The sequence below is a fragment of the Eucyclogobius newberryi genome, unplaced genomic scaffold, assembly GCF_026437365.1.
Source record: "Eucyclogobius newberryi isolate DKJ021-1_F unplaced genomic scaffold, fEucNew1.0.hap1 SCAF_20, whole genome shotgun sequence".
Lineage (NCBI taxonomy): Eukaryota > Metazoa > Chordata > Actinopteri > Gobiiformes > Gobiidae > Eucyclogobius > Eucyclogobius newberryi.
In genome coordinates, this window is record NW_027315835.1 from 17,106,349 (window position 1) to 17,129,546 (window position 23,198).

Below are 23,198 nucleotides of genomic sequence, written 5' to 3' on the forward strand. Positions count from 1 at the left end.
TTAACAGGGTACCTATTAAAAAGAGAGCTTTTCTCATTGGGGTTTCCCTGTATAAAAATAAATATAAATCAAAACAAATAAAAAGTAGGGGGGCTCTTGCATCGACTGGGGTGACTACTTGTATGTAGTTTGTGCATTCGTATGTAGTACATAAACAGTACACGATAATCTCTGTGCATCATATCTACCCCTTCATTTTTCTTTTTTTTTTCTCTATCATGTATAGTGTCTGAGGTGCATTAAAAGAAGGAGGACTTAATGAGTGTCTCCACTCGGGACAGAGATGCAGTCCTAAGGAAACCCACCAGCCTGAGTGTGTTTCAGTGTATGTACATTTCCCTTACTACACTGTGGTCCATTAAAAACACAAGCAATTATGGAGGGGTGTTAATATTCTGCATTACTTCTGATAAAACAAAAAATAATAATAATATTTTAAAAAATCAAATGTGTTAGAGGAAGGAATATAGGCATAAGAATTCAAGATGATTTGACAAGGAAAAGATTGAATGGTAATGTAGAAATACATCAGAATATATAGTGTTACTGGTATATTGATAGCTATGATCATAAAGTCATAGCTTGCAAAATCTATTTAATTATTACACAGACTTCCCAGTTTACCCAGGTTCCCCAGGTACAGGAGAGGCATGATGGCGCTCCCTGCTGCTGGAGCTATAAGTATAGGTATAGCCACAAAGCACTCATACTCATGTTCATCAGCGGTAATTATGCCTCCCAGGATATATCCCAAAACAGGAGGCACATAGGCAACAAAAGTCATCACCATACTATTGGTAATGATCTGTAGAGCTTTTTTCTTCTTGGGGTGGACATTTGTCTTCCCTGGGAATGTGGACTTCAGCGCACAAAAGATGAAGATGTTGCATGTGGTTATAATGGGAAGTGCTATGACATAAACAAACATGGCCCAGGGGCTATGGAAGAACTCATCAATGATGGTGGACAGAGCACCTTGAATGAGAGTTATGGTCCAAACTACAGCACACATGAGCAGACGTGGAGCTGTGCTTTTATTTGCCCTGTAGAAGACCGGGTGGACCACAGCGAGGTAGCAATCAAAGCAGATACAAGTTGTCAGAAGAGGTCGCCCAGCCAGATTGAGGGAGCACAGAAAGTTGGTGAACACTTGAAGTTCCTGAACGTGCCAGAGAAGGTAGTCACAGCAGCCAAATGGGATGAAAAGCAAGAAAACCAAGTCCATGCAAGTGATGTTGAGCATAAAGATGTCATTCGGAGTGAAAGGGGTACCTGCGTTGTGCCTCTGGAAAAGCTCCAGCAGGACGGCGACGCAGGCGGGAGAGCCCAGGATTGAGAAGAGGGAACTGAAGGTGGCCCACACCAGGATACCAGTGATCATGTCCTCACAGTGTCCAGTGGAGACGACGTCCAGTGAACTGATGTTGAAGGAGGTATTTTTGGGGTAAAAATCTTCAGGCATTTTGAGATATGTCTAAGAGTTCTTCAGTTACAAAACCTGGAAAAAAAAGACTATTGAAATATAACTGAGATTTAAATAATAGGTTAATAGTTGTCAGTATTTGTGCCTACCTTGAGAGGCTGTTGTGATAAGACTGAACTGATTAAGTGAATCATGCATATTTTGTCATGGATCTGCTTATTTGAATATGCAAGTGACATTGAGTATTTTATTACAATTTACCACGGCAATGTACTCAATGACAATAATACGTTTGAATACATTTGCATAATAAAGATAGAAGGTATTTGATGGAACAGAATGTATTATTCAACACCAAGATTGGTTAAATGTTATTTTTCTTATTTAACCTGGAAGCAAAACTTTATATTCTTGCCTCGAGTGATGGCCATTGCCACTGTGCAGCAATTTGTTTAATGATGGAGGCAATTAAGGAGTTACAAGTATTTTTTAAACTAGTAAATATGCTTTAAAATTGGGATTATACTCGTGTTTTTTAAGTATTTATGGTTTTGTAATGAAAATAACAGGAAACTTTGTCCATCAACCGCTATACCAGAATTCACCTCTGAGTGGCAGCAAATGCAAGTCATTCAATGTGTCTAAACAAATTTTAACACCAACATGATTGTTTTATTTATATACACATCAACACAGATTTGTACACCTGCACATAGTAAAAAATATTCACAAAAATTACAAAAAAATATATTTCTCCTCAAGTACACCCTTGAGTTAGTTTAATTTATATTTCAATTATCTTGCGCCACAAGGGAGCAGACGTGTATTGACAGAAATGAAGGCCTTTGGGGTTTCTTAATACAATTTAGTAAGTTTAAAATAATTATTTCTGTTTTAGAACACAATCATACAAAATGTATTATAATATTTTGTACTTTGCAAGTATGAATGCAAAACGCATTCAGTCTAAGGAAAGACTTCATTATTTTAGGGTTGAAAATTGCACATTACCATCACTTTTTATGCCCTTTTTATTGATTGAATAATTCCACTGTGTTTGCCGACTTAGACTATGGATGAAAAAAAATTCCTTGAGGATAAGTTTGTGTAGAGAACACATTTTCAAACCTGAAATCACAATCTAGACTACTTCCTTCTAAATCAAAATATGTTGTATAAATGAATAACCAAATAAATTATTCATCATTAGTAAACCATCTATTTCAAACACCTTTGTTGAGGCAATATCAATGGTTGAGTTGTTGCATGAATGACAGGGGTTTTACAATGGGTGCATTGATTATCCGACCTCCCCCAGAGTTCAACACCCTTAAATCTGAAAAAGTCTTCTAAAATGCAGTTGATCATTAACTGACATGCCAATGCGTTCACACTGAATGGAATCTGAACCATATCCAAAACCTGGATGTGTGTGTAGATATGTGTATTCAATTTGATTTGTTTCTCTCATACACATTCTTTCAGGCATACACATTTATATACTCCCCCTTCCCCGGCATTCGTAAAATCTCCTTGAAAAAAATGTTTTAAAAGTTGAATCCAATTTGACGGTGTATTCGTCCTCAAATAAAGCATTAGAACTTTTTTCAGCTTGATTAAGTACCATCCATTTTTGCATTGAGAGAAAACAGCCACAGCCTCCCACATACATCAGAGTGGCACAAAGCCTCTGTCTTGGACACACAGGGTGCTTTCTTCCACGGAGCACGTCTACTGGCCAGATGGGCTGCAGGCACTTCTCTGGCCCAAACAAAACGGCTTTGAGTGAACACTATCAAGTCCTGATGAAGTGACATGCATACTAAGCACTGGACTCAGCGCATGTCCAGGCTCGATTTGATGCATTTTGGTTCAATGTTTTCTTTTGTCGGATGAAGTACCATTACATCACATAAACATAAAACATACAAATGTGAACATCAATATTGCAGTCAAGGTTTGGAGACTGTCCATTATAAAACTGTAATCCTCTTCCCAGTGCATTCTACATATTTATTCACATACTTGTGAAGTCTGTAATGAGTATCTTGAAGAGTTGATGTGAACTTTTGTGGCGTCAAAGAGAGAGACCAATATATTGAAAAGGAGGGCAATGCCATTGATATAAAAAATGAATGCTACACTAACAATAAACTGTTGACTTCAGATCCTTGAGTATGTACTGGTAAATGTATGATGTAAATATCTACATAACATTCACTTCTTCAATATCCCTGTATTCAGTCTGGGATGTCTCTCTAGGTTTATTTCTCAAGTATAACCACTCCAGGTATCTGCTAGTCCGAGATATTCTGGGTTTTCTGCTGTGGGCGTTACAAACCCATTGAGCTGCCTGGAAACTGCTTCTCCGTCTGTTTCGAGGTCCCCATTGACTTCCAGTGATGGAGATGCGACTGCGTTGGCCTTTGCCACAAGGTCCAAGTAATAGGGGTTATCAAATGCAGGAGAGGTAGATGTCCCAGGGGCGCTAGGGACCAAATATCCGGGGTTCTCCACACTGTGTCCGGAGCCGAGGCCGTTGGGAAGGCGGCGGTCGATTTTGGAGCCTTTCCGGGGAAGTGTGGTAGGACGCTCAGGCATCATTAGTCGAAGATTGTGAATATCTTGATTGACATATTCTGGTAATAGAGACAAAGACAGTTGAGGTATAAAGTTATATAGTAACTACCATACACATAGTCCATGCACAACAAATGTCTTCAGCTGATCAGCAATTTAAGCCAACCTTCCCTGCCCACACACATCACCTGGTGCTGGACAATGAGGCAAGTTACGAACACTCCAAACCCAAAATTATGGTTAATTCTTGTCAAACTTGCTCTAGCCCTTACACTTACCATTTTACTGTGTCTAATAACATTGAGGCAATTATTTTTACTTAATTTAAGTCACGTATCATGCACACAAACTACTAAATAACATAATTCACGTTTGTAATGTATCAATTGTTGTAAGAATACAAACCTGGTAGGGCATGGTTGACATGATACCGAGGAGGCCTGGGAAGGGAGTGATGGTTGTAATGGGGAGGAGGGAATGTGACAGGACCGTCCATCTCCAAATCGCCCAGGCTGCCGTTGGGATAGGTGGGGTCCTTGCTGTAACGTCCCGGGCTGGCAGGGGGCAGTGAGGGGTTGTCCGGTGATCCATCCAGGAACACAGAGTCTGACTGGCCTCCTGCTGAGGGGCTGCGGGCCAGAATCGGGTACTGCGACCAGAGTCCGTTTGAGGTACTGGCTCCTAGGGGCAGAGTAGGGTACTGCGCCCTGCTCAGAGTGCTCATTGAAGAATTCATGTTGCGCGGGCCGTTGGTGAGAGAGGGGTCCAGATCCAAACCCTGGTCTCGACTCTGCTTGGGACAGAGGAAAATACTGTCAAACCATCAACCACTGCAATATATGTACACAGAATGAGAATATTCAAATCAATTCATTTTTGTAGAGCCCAAAATCACAACAGCTGTCGCTTCACAGTGCTGGTTAACAAAATTGGTTGATTTAACCTACAGAACGTTAGAAAATCAAACAATGAAAGTTGGTAAATAAAAGATAAAACTTATTTGAAGGCATAAGTACTTTCATCAAGTCTCATTTATTCAAAAAGCTCCTTTTACAACATCCTGAAGTAGAATTAAAAGTCAGACAGACTGTCTGCAATGTAGTCATGGGGTGCAATTGGTTAGTAATGTATTGCAAAATGAATATTATCCACAGTATATCTTTATCACATCACAAAAGTGCTTTCTGCAGAGTTCACAGATACCAAAGTAGCACACACTGACCCTGTATGACTGGTGTCGGGATGGCCCGTTGGACTGGACCCCGTCTGTCTGACTCCTCTGGAACATATTTGGCTGTGGGACCAGGTACTCGTCAGGATCTAAGAGCTCACTTATGTTTGTGCCCTCTTCCTCCATCAACATCCGGAAGAACTGACTGTCCACCGGACTGGACGTGCTCATCTGCTCGTCGTTCTGACATTAAAAAAATATGTCTATTATTATTATGCACATTTAATTCTCTTATATTCATATTTATTTACTGCACTAATGTTATCTAACGTACATATAAGATTGAAAGTACCTGTATGACCACATATCGCGGTGGATCTCTGGCCATGACACTGAAGTCGTTCACAAGGTCTTTGAAGCGTGGTCTGCTGTCTGGATCAATCATCCAACCTATCACAAATATTAATAAGTAAACTCAGTCCATTGTGAAACCCATCTTCCACAGCAGTACTAACATTTGACCATGATCATGTAGACGTCGATGGTGCAGATTGGTGGTTGGGGCAGTCTCTCTCCCCCCTCCAGGACTTCTGGGATTTCCCTTGCTGGGATCATGTCATAAGGTTTTGCACCAAATGTCATCAGCTCCCAGACAGTCACCCCTGAGAAGGACATACACATATTTGTACAACTAGGAGTAATACAGATTGAAAATGGATGAGAAATGTAAAATTAGCAGTTCCTGTAGCACTAACCATAGCTCCACACGTCGCTCTGATGAGTAAACCTTCTGTGCAGAATAGACTCCAAAGCCATCCATTTAATTGGCACCTAACACAAAAAATAAAACATTAACAATGACAATTATGCCTTTTTTTCTTAATCAAATCAACAGTAAAACACATAGTTTTGTAAGTGAAATGCGTTAGAAAATCAAACAATACTGACAACCGCAGAGTGCAAAACAATTAATACAATGTTGTCCTTATTTTCTTCAATAAACCAAATGTTATCCATGGCATATCTTTATGTATTCTAAATGAGGACAGTCTGCATCCTCAACAGCAAGAGTGATCATTGTAAAGAAACCATCTACTCGACATTCCCAGAGCCCCCTTACCTTCCCCCCGTCAGCGTGATATTCGGTCTCATCTATATCGAGAAGTCGAGCTAAACCAAAGTCTGTGATCTTCACGTGGTTGGGATTTTTAACCAGAACATTTCGAGCGGCCAGATCTCTGTGGACCAGACGCACCTCCTCCAGATAGCTCATTCCCTAAACAAAGAAAGACAAAACACACAATTTATCGGATGCAAAACCTATATTAAGTGATGTTAGAATAATACATTTTAAATTTAAATGTTCAAATCGAGCCTCATAACGTTGCATTAAAAGTTGAAACCAAGTTGAAGTGGATGTATGTTTTTTCATTACATAGTGTACATTAAATATTTAAAACACACATATGAATGGATAAACATCTGTGTAAGTGCTCGGTCTCTAGCATTAAGCTTTAATAAACCGAATTGTGCCCATTTTGCTTTTTTTGCATTACTTGCAATAACAATATGCCCTGTTAGCCTTGTTTACTTATTTCCTTTGTAATAGCATGTAAAATATGCGTCCTCATCCATTATTCATATCCAAACAATAACATTTTAATTCAATCTGTTATAATTTATAGTTCATACCTTGGCAATCTGGACACACCAATTGAGTAGAAACTGAGAGCCGATACGGTCTTTGTTTTCTCGGACATAGTCGAGCAGGCAGCCGTAGGGCATGAGCTGAGTGACCAACTGAACTGTGGAGGTCAGACAAATCCCCAAGAGACGACACACATAAGGACTGGCGACTCCAGCCATCACGTACGCCTCCTGAAAACACAGCAGATACAGAGTAGAGAGTATAATGCAGTATCTGAGTGCTATTGTGGATGTCGTGTTTATACTCACATCCAAAATCTCTTTGTTGGCCTTCGGTGAAGTGTTCTCTCGTAAAACTTTAATGGCTACTGGGATTTTTACGTTTTCTCCAACAGGGTTCCACACACCCTGAAAATAACATGAACATTTCATCAAACACTGATTACATACAATTTGAAGCAAACCAAAATTAAATGCTCAAAGTTTGACATTTTACTCTAGTGAATCAAGTGAATCATTCAAAATGTTGCATTTGACATAGTTTCGATACCTTTAAAAAGACTTGGAGGTTGGAATAACATCAAACTGCTTGCATTTTTTAAATTTTACAGTAAAGTACTACTTTTTGTGGTTTGGACCAACTTAAAGGTGGTATGAACGATTTTTTTCAGCAATTTTTTTTATCATATTTCCTCGTGGCGTGGCTAAATCATTTGTCCTGCCACGTATCAATCATAAAACGCACCTATCGCTCACCTGCAGCCGCGTCAGGCTCGTCCCCATGTTTCCGCGTGCCTAAGCGCATGGATCTATCATAATATAGTTCCCTCAGTGTACGGGGCAAAATGAAGACGGAGAAAGACAGTTTGAGCTGACGCAGAAGTGGACAGAAATCTACGGGAGACGAGCGATGCGATGCGCTCCGTTGCGCTAATAAACAAACGCACGTGTGTGTTGTATCAGTCCGCACGGGGGAGTGCACATGCGCACTTCCGCCTGCGTTCTCAAATCGCCGAAAAATCGTCCATACCGCCTTTAACAGGAACAAAAATTGGTCTGAGGGCCGCATTTGGCCCCCGGGCTGTAGTTTTCAAGTTATGGTCATGAGATGAGTGAACGCCTCACCTTGAAGACAGTACCAAAAGCACCAGCTCCAAGCACTCGCAGTTTCTTCAGCTCAGTTTCTTTCAAGATCCTCATCTGAGCCTGGTTTGGAGACGCACCACTGGGAGTCAAAGGTTCCACCAGCTGGACAAATATAATGGACAGAATTATTTGCACTGGCACAAATAGTACAAGCACTTTGGAATAGAAATACATATATATTTGACAGTATCTGTCGATGTAAAACCACCTCGTGCTCCTGCAGGATTCTCCTCAAAGTCTCTTTCCTCCTCAGCTTCTTCTGTCTCTTCAGGTAAAAAATGAGCAGAGCCAAGAGGATACAGAACAGCACCATGCCACCAACAGCAGCTGCAATGGTAGTCCCTGGTCTAAAAAAGCAACAACGGAAAGTGTTTACAATTAATTTCAGTAGTAGTAGTTTTTTGTACTTTTTAAATTTAAAGGTGCACTATGCAACTTTTCCTCTGGAGGGTCCACCTGCTTGTCTCCATCAAGATGTTATTGCTTTGAAAAACAGGAATTCTTAACCACAGATCAGACCTGTAACTTAGTCTGATGGCGCAACCTGATTGTCTCCATGGAGATAGGTAAGGCTGGCTGCGCACCAGAACACTTTCAGGTCGATTATAAGCCTGATATGCCTCTCCATGAGTTCCTGGAGGCGCGGTCAGAGTGGCACTTCTCGTAAGCCATTACCAATATTTATGAAGTTGCACCTCCAAAACCACAATCAGTGAGGTTTCCACATTTCACCTCTGCAGTCCTTCACTTGTAGCATATCCACTTCACTTTCTTTTATTTAACTTTTTTATACAGGAAAAAGATCCAGGTATGACTGTAAAGTGCCTGTTCTGCCGCATAGGACAAAATACACATCAAGAGCAGACAACCACAAAAACACTACAATACCCACACACTCTACAGTTCACAGACAATGACTACAGTGTAACCTTCAGATACAATCTTTACTGATTGTAAAGATGTGTGTGGTGTCACTGTCCTTCATGCGAGTGTGGGACAAATAATCATTGCACAATGTCCTCATGTTTGTGGTCTGCACACTTAAAATTATGCCATATTGTGTATCGTATTTTAGACAAAATAATGATATTTCCATGGAAACAAGCTGGTGGCACATCCTCCACCAGAAAGTTACATAGTGTGACTTTAATTTAGTAAAAGGAAAGAAACAGTTTCACTTGCCCAGTGTGAATTGGACATCCTCTTTCATCCATCAAAGTGCAACTAAAATGAAAATAAGTTGATGAGTATAATAGTGTTTGACTGAGGAAATGTGTTATCAAACATAAAGCCTCTTACGACAGGGTGCAGTTGGTGTTGCAGGGCTGGCAGTTCCCATCAGCGTCACTGTATTTCCAAATATAAATCTGATCCACTTTGACTCCACTGGGACAGCGATCCACACAAAAGTCTCCATCTTTGAAGTGTTGACACACTGTGCACATGTTGGAGCCCTGGACAGAGACCACACCATGAGCAACAACCAGAAATACTATTAGATTACTACACTATCTGCAAGTTTTAGCTTCAACTTTTACCTTGTTCAACTACAGAAAACCTGACTTTTGATAAATACTTATAACATACTGTCAATGATCATTGTTATTTATAGGTACAAACAAAGAAAGACCATCAAACTAGTGGGCTTATTTTGAGCATTGCATTCTTACCGGGCCGTCGCAGGAGGCAGTGTTATTGAGAGGCTCACACTCTGCATGACAAGCCACACACAAAGATCCATCAACATATTCACGAACAAGACTGTAAGGAAAACACAAAAGAACACAATTATTCTAAAACACAAAGGCATTAGGAGGATACTTTAATCCCAAGCACTTGACACTGTCATAAGGATGGTCATTTTTAGACGGAAGCCCCTGCTGTAAATAACCAACAATGCAGTTTACGTCAACACCAACATACTGCGAACATACCTACTACAACTAAATATGCATATCAAATATGCTGGTGGTAAAAATCAAACCATGATCTCATCTTTGTGACAATCTGATATTTTGGTCATAGCGTCACATTATGATTAATCTATTTCTCGACACAAAACCTTTTCCCCACCCTCTCCTCCTATTGGTCAGCCTCTGTAAGGCGAGTGAATGACAGCTGGAATTCACAATCACAGTGAAGAGTGATCTTTCAGAAGAAGCAGATAGAATAAACAGAATCGTGATATAATTTTTTTTGCCAGATATAAAAAAAAAATTCCAGCACAAGTTGAGAATAATCATTCCTTGATATCAGGAATATACAACATTTAATGTTTGTAACATTGTATTATTTATTAAATGTGAATAACATTAATTCATAAACACATTTTGTATAAATAGAAGTAAACCTTTTGCATATTATTAATAATACTTGACTTGATTCCTCAGTCCTGGCTCTTAATAATAGAATATTAGAGTGTAGATTGATTATATAATTAAATAGAACACTTGTCCTTACCCTTGGTCAACATTGCACTGCTCGATGCACTCTGTCCCACGCTGGAAATATTTGCAAGACACACACTGGCTCGGCCCGGGACCCCAGCACCCTCCTTCACACAGTGGGTGACACACATGCCCTTGTGTCTCTAAAAGTGAAAATGTTCATTATGTGCATTTCTACTCCACAATACACTTAATAATAAAACACATAATCCTTTTGAATACATCAATAAATGATGGTGTAGAAAGTGCTCACCACACGTCTGGGGGTCTTGGTTTTGGCTGACGATGCGATGTGGGCCCTGAGTGGGGTGCAGGAGCGTGTCCCAGGGCAGAGAGCTGGTGTAGCACAGCTGAGAGTTATTGTGCAACATGACCAAACCCCCACTGACACTGTGAAGTGATCGCAGCCCCAAAGACTCAATGTGGAGGTTCTGAACAGCCAGTGAAAAGACACCCCTGACAAGCACAAACACACAAGCAGGTATTACAATAAACTAGAATCATGTACAAATGTTTTTTAGTTTTTTTTTAGTTATATTTATTTGCATTATTTTTTACACTCAATGGCCTTCCTCATTCAACAGGATTTGTTACTTTTTGGGATTGAGGTTGTCAAAATTTACAATAAAGTTGGTGAATATTACACCTGTTACATTGACCTACTTTTAACTTGCTAAGCTAGCTGGCCCCTGTCTTGTCCTGGTTGGTTAGCTAAGTATTAGCTTTTATAGCTTAGAATGGGAAAAAAACAGCAGACAGACCCATACAAACATGCACAAAGTCAAAACAACCTAGTGGGAGCCGACGCTTACATCAAGTTACATCAGTTATTGAAGTAAAGATATTCACACATTAACATAAAATAAACAAATTGTGCTGAAATGTCTTACTTGTGAAGCATCCTTCCACGAATCACCTTCAGGTTTTCAAAAACGCTCAAGTTAGTCCAGTTTTCAGGCCACGCATCAATATAAAGATATCCTGTTTGTCAAGATTCAGAAAACAATTGAAAAATGCTACAATCAAAGTAAATGTGACTTTTGTGAACTTGTAATTGGTCAGCACCTGTTATTTCCTCCAGGCTCCTGAAAGCCATGAGCTGGTCCAGAGTGACGCCTGACGTGTTGGTCTGAGGGTCACTAAGCAAAGATAAATTATGTTAAAACAACTATGATTTCATAACGTAAAAATACCGGTAATTGATTTGACTTTGACAATGACTTTTCACCTTGTGAAGCTCTGAGGGCGGAAGGCCAGGCTGCCGAAGATCTTCTTGCAAGAGTTGAACTGTTCCACATTGGCAGCGGTAACCATAGTGACCGCTCCGAGGTGCTCCATGCCCAGACCATAGCACACTGCCACAAAAACATGTGATTAAGACTAATAAATACAATGTAAATGTAGTTCAAAAGTTCATAAAAATCTAAAATCTTCATGTTGGACACATTCACATTGTGTAAATAGGAAAAATAGAAATTTGATCAGGACTTTTAGTTACTTAAAACAAGCAAGACAAAACACCTGGCGCAATAACAAGGAAGTAAAAAAACAGGTTTGTTCAGCTTTCCCGTTGTGAGTATGCAAAGAGTCAAAACAACAGATTTATAATAGAACCAATTAATAATCTTTTTTAATCAATGCCAGTGCCACAGGAGAAAGCCCACAACACAGCAACCATGTCACCGATACTTACTAACTCACCAAACTACAACGTGTGGTAAACAGACTCAAAATGACGCAAACCTTTAGGGCAATCGCCTTCACAATTTTCACACTTCTGCGTCTCACTTCCGTCCGGGTTTGTGACGATTACCTCCTGGTTTGCTTTTGGACAAACCAAAGTGCAAGCATCCATAGCCAGGTAGTTATCTGAAAAAAGACACACAATGCCCAGGTAAGAATCCACCATCTACTAAGGAAAACAGGATAATAGTCGGTTTGTATAATATTGCTAATTCCAATATAGATACAATTTTTGCACAAAATCAGAGACATCCAGGAGTCCACGGCAAAGGTGAGTGACGGATTTGTTCCAAAAGCAAAAGATGAGAGATGATTAGTCACAATAGTCAGTCGCACTTACATGGACAGGTCTTCACACAGGTGGCCCCAAAGCTAAACTTCTTGTGTGGGTTGGGTTTGGTCTGATAGGTCACAGGGTCGTAAATGGTGGGAGCAGGACAATTTTCTCTACAAACTCCACTGTCATTAAAGTGACGACATGCCTAGGAAAAGAAGCATATGTGTGACGTAAGAATAAACAACACGGATAAAAAGACACAAAAACACTAGTGCACATTGCTCTTTACCAGACAGTCTGAGTCTTTGGGGCCAGTGCATCCAGCGGCGCACTGCAAATGACAACAGTCGCTGGAGAGAGGACCTTTACAGCGCTGACAGTCAGACGCACATTTAATGCGGGTCACTGTGGCAAGATTACAGTACATAATCAAAATATGTCATGGAACACATTCACATAATTGATTTATTTATGAATCACAGTGTATTATGCGGCCGAAGAAAATCAGCGCTTCACTTATGGCAAGTTGCAACGTTAATGTCTCGCTCAAATTGTAAACGGGGCAACTGTAGTGCCAAAGAACGTGCCAAACTGTAGGCCAAAGAAATCCAAACCATGAAAAGTAACGAGAACAGCTCAAATGCTGGGTCCTGCATTCAACGCCACTATCGCAGTTCAGCGCGCAATCTGGTCAAGAAACCATTTATTCAGACACATTAGGGAAGCCAAGATTATTAGGATAATCGATAATCGTAATTATTCCGGTCATAATATAATTGTAAGAACCAAAAAATAATAATCGTGACATTCTTTTTTCAACATATTGATCAAAATTTACTTAAATGTTATTTTATCTTCTATTTTTTATGCTGTTTTTGTCACATTTACCATCATTTCGTTTTTCAAGAAAGTAAAATGTTGTAAAGCTGGTCACAAAATTGAGGAATAGTAACATGTTAGACCTCAAAAATTAAAAAAAGAGAAAGATTTCACTGTTGTTTGGTCACAATAAGTCTCAATAATCATCAATAATCGGTAAATTGTGGTGTTTTTTCCCCCACAATAATCATTAAACACTCAAATTTGATATGGTGACATCCCTACAGCACATATGAATTTGATGTGAAATAAAAAGTGCTTTATAATACAGTATACTCTATTACTATGAACACTTTCCAACTTACAGACATATTTTTTTTTGTATTGTTTCCCTTCTTTCAGCTACACTGGTGACTCACGTGTTTGGCAGTCCTGTGCGGTCTCCCCCCAGCAGGCTATTTTACAAGAAGAGTCACAACCGGGACCTGAAATACATAATTCAAAGTTTACACATTTATACAGCCAAATCATCATAGTTTAAACGATGGAAGTTGAATTGCTTTTACAGTTAGCGGCCCTCTTCTGTAACTTGTGTTTTTCTGCGTGAACGTTCTTCTCGTCTAAAGTGTCCCGCCACACGATGCTCTGGGGGTCCGGGAAACACAGCTGAGGGTTGCTCCAAATATAAACCGCGCCCACGAGGATCTCTGTAGGATCAATGAGACGTTAGAGCAAGCGTACCACAAAAATCATCAAGGAAAAGATCCGACTGTCTGCACCTGTGAGACTGCGCAGCCTGAGCGTCCTGAGCCCTCGTCCCGCCTGAGTGTTCTCAAGTACAGCCAGAGCGAAGCTGTCGTTGTACAGCTGGGACCCCCGGATAATGCGAAGGTTGTCCAGTGGCACCAGGTCCACGGATACATGAGCCACGAGGACGTACCCCTGCACCTCCACTATACCCTGGCAAATGAAAAGACGGAAGGTGGTCAAGACAATAACGCAATATACATCTAATATACAGTCGCAAGATGAGTGTTCACATATAGCAAAGAGTAAAGAAAGGTGTGCCAATCTACAACAACACAAAAACTGCAGTTATAATGGTACAGAATATAATGCCCACACCTTTGTGATAACATTATAGTGAAGTGTGTTTGCAATTTACACCCAGCCACTAAGCAAAATGTATTAAGTCACTTCTGATTAGAATTAACGATCTAATATTTTGCCCAAATACAATAACTACATTTTCACTAGATTGAGAAAAATGGATTAGCTGTGTAAACCAAAGTCATTATTCTCTTTCCAAACACTAGACACCTGTAGAAAGGAGAGGTCTGGGTTGCCGTGGAGGTGTGTTATCTCCAGGTTGCCGTGGACGACCCTGCACCCGGTGTACAGCAGCCTCAGAGTCTCGTAGTGGTTTTCCAGACTGGAGGGCAGGGCCAGTTTCATGTCGGTGCCCAGACACACTGCAACACACACAGTAACATACAGAGCCAGGCTTACATTTCTTAACTCATTTTTAAATACGTGATTTGTCATAATCTTGTTAAGAACGAGACTGTAAAGTTTGGTGTTTGTAAGGGCTGATCTTTATGTCCCTATGAGAGAAAACTGCCTTTGACTTTACATTGTGGTGGATTAAATGAAAGAATAAAACCTCTTTTGGTGCAGATTGGACAATGCTGTTTCCAGGTGAAAGCTTTTATGTAGAGAGCAAACTGGACAAAAACAAACCATTAAAATAAAACCTCTCCCCTTTAGTAATGTGTTGTATCGCTTTGTGGCAATAACAATATCTCATAATATAAAACATTGTACAATGTAAAGCCATTTGAAATGTCCCCATAAATAAATAAATAGTAACACATTTGATACTTATTTGAGACTATTGTTGGATTCTGTTTTGTTTTGACAATTCTCATTGCAGGTCACCAAAGATAAAAACAAAACAAAAATTCCACTGTAACCCCTTTTTTTTAAACTATATACTACCATAAGTAAAATATTTGTGTGCAGAATTGTCAAGCCCTCCGTGTACTTCGGCTCAGCCTTTATTGGCCGGTGATTTATTTTCCACAGTGAGCGGAGATCCCTCAGTGGGTCGGTCACAGTATTATATCAGGGTCAAAAATGTTACAATCCAAGGGCGCTGTTACAGACACATAGCTGCCATACTTCAGGCAGCAGTCAGAGAGTGGACGGTCCCCTGCCCCGAGGTTATAAATGACTTCCTCTGGCTTCCTCCTCCAAGAGAACCCATGTGCTGAGCTATCCCGTCTGTGGATCTACTCCCAACATTTAAAACAGATCATTTAAAACCATAAGGAAACAATAATTTGATAAATGTTAAAGATACAGCCCTGGAAATAGCTTTAACACAGGATAATGTCACAAGTGCAAGAGGTCTGACTCACTTCTGAAGGTCCCAGTGCAAGACATGTGTCACGATTATTATAGATCCAAAAATACATGGGGGCAAGATGCATCAAATATCAAATAAAATGGTTTATCACAAACACAAGATTCAAGACAAAGAATCCGAATGATACTGTTTGCTTGCAACATGATACAATTAAATCCTTGAAATAATGGGAAAAAAAACTCAAAGCTCTAAAAAAGACAAACTTTCCATCCTCTAACCAATGTAGGCTACTTCTTTTCCATCATCGATCAATATGTAACTCCTGTGCAAGTAAGACAGGAGTAATAAGAACTGCCACTCTCTTCTATATTGACAATAATACCACAGTAACCTAAAAGATCCTAACAAACAACAAAGTAGTACACTAGCCTTTAAGATAGAATAGATGTTTTGGATGTAAATCAAACTGCAACATTAGCAAAGACATCATTGCACACTTCTCAAATAGAATCCACACTTGAATTCTTCCCTAGATTTCACAGCACTATCTGAATGTGTGCGTGGCCTTGTGGAGCCCACCCTCCTCCGCGTTTGAGGCCGAAAATACTCCCCAGCTATCTGCTCTGGTGTCCCCTTTGGCCCCCCGATCTGCCCACCGCTTGCAGTCTTTCAATCCCTCTACTCCAAGTTATGTCGACCGAATTACAGGCAATCTTATTCAAATGGCATTGGTTTAGTCCGTAACGCAGACGTTTGAGACTGGACTTGAGATCACTTGGACTTTCTCAAGGATAACAATGAGTCTAGACCCCGCGACCCCCAACGGGAACAAGCGGTAGAAAATGAAAGAATTTCTATAAGAAGATTTCCACCTAAACGACAGTACTATCGACGGAATATTTCTTTAAACCTAAAACGTGAGATTAATTATAGTAGTTTTTCCCAGTGTAGCTATTGCATTTCTCACAGATGACACATGCAGGTTGGTCCTCTGCGTCTTCATTTTGAACGTGTGAATGACCGATGACCTTTGAACTTTAGAGGTCATAAACCTACCTCTGTTAGGCCACCATAACATATCAAATTGACCACACGAGCAGAGTGATTATGGAGACGGTGCTGTAAGCTTTCTTGAAAATGTTAATTAGGGATATAATATTACCATGTAATACCAAGACGTGTGTACTATATTTTTTTAATAAAGTCAGTTCGAATGTAAAATGATGTTGTTTATACCGGGGGTTTAGATGATAAAAAACAGATTGATTGTATTTATTCTATTGTGATACTGATATTTTTTATTTTTTATTCTTTGTTTATTTTCTTTCACTGGTCAGTTGCAAGTCTGTAACCAAAAGGATAAGGAAATCACCTTTAAACTCAACTTTCTGTTATTAACTGATAAAAGATATTATCAGATCATTTTTAGTAGAGGAATTTAGTGAAAAATTTTGAAAAATATTGTCAACAATTCTCGATATTGCAATCGACCATAAAGCATTGTGTCCAATTCGAATTGCTCTTTTATGTTTGTATTATTTGAATTACATGCTTCAGTGTCTCTTACTCAGCTTAAGTGTCATCTAAGTGCTGTGCAATAGTATTCATTGTCCTACTATCAAGCAACATATTTACTATTGTCTCACATAAGTCTCATGAGTGACTCTTCATAGCATAACCATGTGCACCTAATTGTAATGGTGATGAGTAACTGCATATGAAGCTTGTTGTTGTAATAACATGTCACAGAAAGAGAACACACCTCCACGACTTAAGATAAATTCTTTACATTAAATCTTTTCTTTTGGGGTCACCAGCCCAGCTCATTATCCTTTATTTTTCTTAGATTTAGCTGGCATTAATCCAGATGCCCTTCTTCTTTTACAGATATAAAAAGCATATGTAGAGAACAGAATGAAACAAAACAGGACCGGAAAGCAAACCGTTGACAACAAAAATCGAAAACTGTAGACAGTTAGAGTAAGAAATGCCCCGTATTTCCAAGCAAGATGTGTTTCTCTTTGGTTTTGATTTGTTCCAGTACAACACAAAAGTAAAAGCCACACCTGTGAGTGGATGAGTGCCAGTTAGCTCAGGGAGTGTGTGTTTACCAGCCTGTGCAGGTGACAGCAGCGCGGCCGCCATGACACTTCTGTACCATTTCAATAGTTTACGACACAATTGCTACTCTTTGTACTACCACAGCAACGACTACCGTACAATGACTGATTCCTAACACTAATACTACAACTCATACTTCGGGATGGGGTGAATTTAAAATCTTCCAATCACCACTGTATTTTGGTGTGAGATGAGACAAAAATAGATACAATTGCAGACTACAGTGCTGTTACAGATTTAATACAGTTCATTTATACTGTAATACTGTCAATTAATGTGCACTGTCCCATAATAAATGAAATAGAGCAATACGTGCACCTCAACAACGAACTTACGGTAAGTTTGAGCACATTTCCAAGCAGGGATGAACTCTGTCAGGCCCCCGCTCTTGAGATAAGACCCGAGCCACTAGTGATTCAAAGACTGAGCCAATCACAGACCAACATTGTGGCCCATAACAAACATGGCGAAGCCGATGGACGTACTCAAACCTATTTTAGAACCAAGACTATTTGTTTCTGAGTGAGTTTTACATGTGTGCATATGTGGATGGAATAAAACAATGCATGTATATATACTGTCACATTTGGTGCATCACAATTTTAACCTTCTTCTATTATATATCCTGTGACGACCACCACTACTTCCACTGCATAGTACTGTGAATACTGCTAAGGTCTAGGTCTAACTACAATACAAGAAAACAGTAAACACCAACAACTTCATTCTAATGACGCTGGTACATGTCGTGCTAAAACTTTACACTTCTCTGGAACACATTCCTCCTGTTTGCTTCGCTGCCGATGAAGAGAAAACAGGTATTGCTCAACAGACAAGCAGAACAGGATCCGTGATGGGACAGACATGACACAGTCGCTAAGTACGGCACTCGTCGCAGCACTAAACGCTTTACTTGAATTCTGGTCTTTTGTAACACCTGTAAAGAAATTGCGCATGAAAAAGAACACTAAAGACTTCTCATGGTCACTAAAACTATTATGTATTACAATTACGGTACTTTTTGAGTCGATTTTAATATTTTTTCTATCACATTGTGGGGATGAAAACTTGCTTGAACATGTGGGGGGAAAAAACTGGTCTTTATGTAGTAAAATGCTTTATTATTAGATCGACTACGTGATTTAAAGTTCAGATATGGGTCAAAATAGGTTTAAGTTAAGCAAGTATTTAATCATTACTAAATGATTTGTTAAAAATGTCAAATTTTTCAGACAAGAATTGCGATTAGATTTGCAATTTGTGTTTTAATAATAGGATTCTGTTCAAAGTTCACAATTAAATGCAAATTGACAGGCCTGTAATGTGTGTACAGATCTAAACTACAGTTGGCAGTTTTTGTGCAGAATAAAACAGGATATTTTGTTGGTTTGTGAGGGAAATGATGCCACTTCAAAAGTTGCAGATTTGCAATCAGCATTCGATTCGATTGTGATTCATCTTTCAGCCCGAGCAAGAATTAACTTTGGTTAAGGTTAGGATTTAGGAAATGTAACGTAATAATCAGATCAGATCAGAGTGCTCTTTGTATCATTGTTTTCATCTAAACTGATTTTAAACGTGTTATAATAATTCAACTTAAAGAATAAACGTGTCTAATGAAGTCATTGTCCAGTCTTGGCCGGATTCCCCTGCGCTCACAGATCACTGACATCGGACTGAACGAAGTCACGGCTGATTAAATCCGAAGCTAATGAGACTAATTCAGGCGACTGTGTTCACTGTGGATGCACTCGACTGTGAGAGGGACATGGACCCTGTGGAAACCGGACAAAAACAGTGACTAGGAGCTTATTAAAACTGTATTGCTTATTCATCCATTTTTCTTCAACCTTATCTTTCTGCAAAATATTTTCACTTTTAATTTGACAAAGCTGACATGAGTTTTAAGACTGAAACATTTGTACTTCATAAAACACAACAGCAATAACAGATTAAATAAATAATTATTCAAGAAATAGACGACACAGACTGAACCAACTATTAAGAACAAATAATAATTGATACAATCACAAACAAGGAAGAAAATTACATATCTGACAGACTTTGGACTATTATGTTAAACAATAGCTGTCTTATGTCTCCTGTGCTTGTTTTTCCTCCTTTGTGTCATGTTCTTTGTTCAGTATTTTTTGGAGTCTGCATCCAGGACTATTTTATGAAAGTCAGACTAAAATCCTAACACAGGCCTACGTATTTTTCTGTCTTCACAAACACATCCAGGAAATACTTTTATCTGGTGACCTTTGGAGTGATACATTTGTTGACGTGTCCCTGCTCCCACTACAGTAGTGGAAGGGACAGTGTTGACATCTGTTTGCCTGTGTTGTTTGAACAATCAGCTGGAGACTGATGCTGGAGTAAGCAAAGTGCACGGACCTGTTCTCCTCAACAATGCAGTTTTTTGTTTTCTTTTTAAAATAAATCTCTTCACCTGCGACAATTGTCTTTGTTTGTTTGTGTGAGGGGGAAAAGGCTGGCAAATAATGACAGATGAGATTGAAGACCAAAGTTGACCAAGACACAGATATTTTATAGACAACCTGCAGAGCTGCATGGTAGTTTTTGGAATAACTTTAGGCCTATTTCAGCTACAATGCCTGAGAAAATGACCCCCATTTAAAACAAAGCACAAACAACTGAATGGAGCCTCTGTAGTTTTGCACTCTGATGTCTTTTTTACTCTAGACATAAGTAAAAACAATATCTACACTGAGGAAATAGGATTTTAAAGTCCACCTGGGTTTTCTTTGTTAAATATATGAATGAGGAAAGCTGGTTTCTGGAGGGATCGGTTGATTGACACTAAAATGCTGTCCAGATTTCACAATTCGTTTTTCAAAGCCAAAGGTAAATTAACTAAAAAATCATATAAAAGCCCTATTAATGTTTCAATTTTATTTTAGGGTAATTTTTCATTTGTTGGTTTGGAATACACACTAACTCTGATGCTTCCCAGAATGGTTGATTTTACTGGAAATAAGTGGGTTAGAGCTTTTTAAGTACAACATAACACACAGATTGAGAGACAAAATGGAATAAATATAGTAGTAAAATTACAAAGTCCGTCCTAAGCGTAAGGGTATTATTTTGAAGTAATAACTTTTACAAACCTACATGTAAGCTACAGGAAAGTTCTCAAAGCTTGTTTGAAATGTTTGGATGACAGCTTCTTACTTCAATGTTGAACACCATTTTTGGCAACACAATTACAGTAGCAGAAAAGCCTTGCTGGCCTAGATCTGCTGCACAATTTAACTTTAAGTGCAATGCATATCAAAGTGCTTTCATAGAAAACGTCAATATTCTGCCATCAGCTTCAATGATTTTCCAGCTAAAATGAATCACAACTAGATGCACATTCACAAAAAAGTAAGGGGCTTGCCATCTTCAACCTCCATTTTTTGGTATAATAGAAAAATAAGAAAGCAAAGAACGTTTTAGGCTATAATATGCGTAATGTTTGCACTTTCACTTAGCTCCGTGCTTTACTGGCATCCACTCGGGGGCCCCCAGTGTGACAAGAGGCTCTCTGTGAAACAATGTCCCGCTTGGAGCCGCAAGTGAATAATTGACACGGTCGTGATCCTTGGCACACAATGCGAAGACTGTTGCGCCAACTCTGTTTTTGTTTACGCGCACAGCAGGTCGGCCTGACGCAGAAGAAGCCCCGTGTCCCTCCGTGTCCCTCCGTGTCCCTCCGTGTCCCTCCGTGTCCCTCCGTGTCCCTCCGTGTCTACAGAATGCGGTGACTGAGTTGTGTGCAGAATGTGCGCATTAAAAGTGTCTCCTTTGCTGCTCTTTTTGACGCAGCGCGGTGACAGGTGCGTCTTTTCACACGCAAAAACCCCACAGCGGTGACTAAATGGGGACAAGGCTGCAAAAAGGAATGCGGCCGGGAATACCAACGCCTAAAAGCTCCACTGCACCTCAAATCCCAGACAAAACTCCACAAAGTAATCTATTTGACAGAAGGCGCGCGTGCTGCTTGTTGCACGGCTGTCCCGGTGTAGTAACTAAACTTTTACCCACCTTCTCTGCCCAACGTGCCCGTCACTCCGAGGAGCACGGCCCCGACAAACGCCAAACTTCTCACCGCGTCCATCTGCGGGATCCGTGACCTCTTTAATCCATTCTCCGGGAACAAAAGTTACGGTCGATCCCAACACGTGGCGGTGAACGTTCTTCTTCCTCTTCTCCGGGGGCGTTTTGATTCCGTTTGTGAGTGAGTAGCGCTGATTTTCCACAGAGGACCGACTTCCTCTTGAATTCCTGCTGTCTGTGGTAAAGCGTGACAGAGTCCGGGCAGGCGCGCTCCCGACGCGAGCTCCAGGAGCTCGGAGCACGGAGCGGGGAGTGGCAGGTTCCAGCCCGCCCCAACCCCTCCACATGCACAACACATACATACATACACTCCACATACACAACACATACATACCACATACATACCACATACATACATACACTCCACATACACAACACATACATACCACATACATACCACATACATACATACACTCCACATACACAACACATACATACCACATACATACCACATACATACATACACTCCACATACACAACACATACATACATACACTCCACATACACAACACATACATACCACATACATACCACATACATACATACACTCCACATACACAACACATACATACCACATACATACCACATACATACATACACTCCACATACACAACACATACATACATACACTCCACATACACAACACATACATACCACATACATACCACATACATACCACATACATACATACACTCCACATACAGTCTCCACATGCACAACACATACATACATACACTCCACATACACTCCACATACATACCACATACATACCACATACATACATACACTCCACATACAGTCTCCACATGCACAACACATACATACATACACTCCACATACACAACACATACATACCACATACATACCACATACATACATACACTCCACATACACAACACATACATACCACATACATACCACATACATACATACACTCCACATACAGTCTCCACATGCACAACACATACATACATACACTCCACATACATACCACATACATACCACATACATACCACATACATACATACACTCCACATACAGTCTCCACATGCACAACACATACATACATACACTCCACATACACTCCACATACATACCACATACATACCACATACACAACACATACAGTCTCCACATACACACCACATACAGTCTCTACATACCCTACACATACACTTACACACCACATACATGCATACACCCCACATACATGCATACACCCCACATACATGCATACACTCCACATACATGCATACACCCCACATACATGCATACACTCCACATACATGCATACACCCCACATACATGCATACACCCCACATACATGCATACAC

The 23,198-nt window shown here is 39.9% G+C and overlaps 2 protein-coding genes across 2 annotated transcripts; both read right to left on the reverse strand.

Annotated features, from left to right (window-relative positions):
* Nucleotides 1-546: 546 nt before the first annotated feature.
* Nucleotides 547-1,462, reverse strand: LOC140369262 (G-protein coupled receptor 15-like). Its single transcript, XM_072456541.1, has one exon. The coding sequence runs from the start codon at nucleotides 1,460-1,462 to the stop codon at nucleotides 596-598; it is 867 nt and encodes a 288-aa protein (XP_072312642.1). The 3' UTR covers nucleotides 547-595.
* A 611-nt stretch (nucleotides 1,463-2,073) lies between these two features.
* Nucleotides 2,074-22,065, reverse strand: erbb2 (erb-b2 receptor tyrosine kinase 2). The gene is made up of 27 exons (XM_072455509.1): nucleotides 21,793-22,065; nucleotides 14,574-14,725; nucleotides 14,033-14,213; nucleotides 13,820-13,960; nucleotides 13,673-13,738; nucleotides 12,724-12,839; nucleotides 12,498-12,639; nucleotides 12,158-12,283; nucleotides 11,643-11,769; nucleotides 11,480-11,553; nucleotides 11,305-11,395; nucleotides 10,668-10,870; nucleotides 10,428-10,557; nucleotides 9,638-9,728; nucleotides 9,267-9,421; nucleotides 9,150-9,191; nucleotides 8,176-8,314; nucleotides 7,947-8,069; nucleotides 7,131-7,229; nucleotides 6,867-7,052; nucleotides 6,295-6,450; nucleotides 5,930-6,005; nucleotides 5,690-5,836; nucleotides 5,527-5,624; nucleotides 5,226-5,417; nucleotides 4,409-4,793; nucleotides 2,074-4,062 (listed from the first exon to the last, which is right to left on the reverse strand). Exons 1-27 carry the CDS (start codon nucleotides 21,863-21,865, stop codon nucleotides 3,695-3,697), a joined length of 3,879 nt encoding a protein of 1,292 aa, XP_072311610.1. The 5' UTR covers nucleotides 21,866-22,065; the 3' UTR covers nucleotides 2,074-3,694.
* Nucleotides 22,066-23,198: the final 1,133 nt, after the last annotated feature.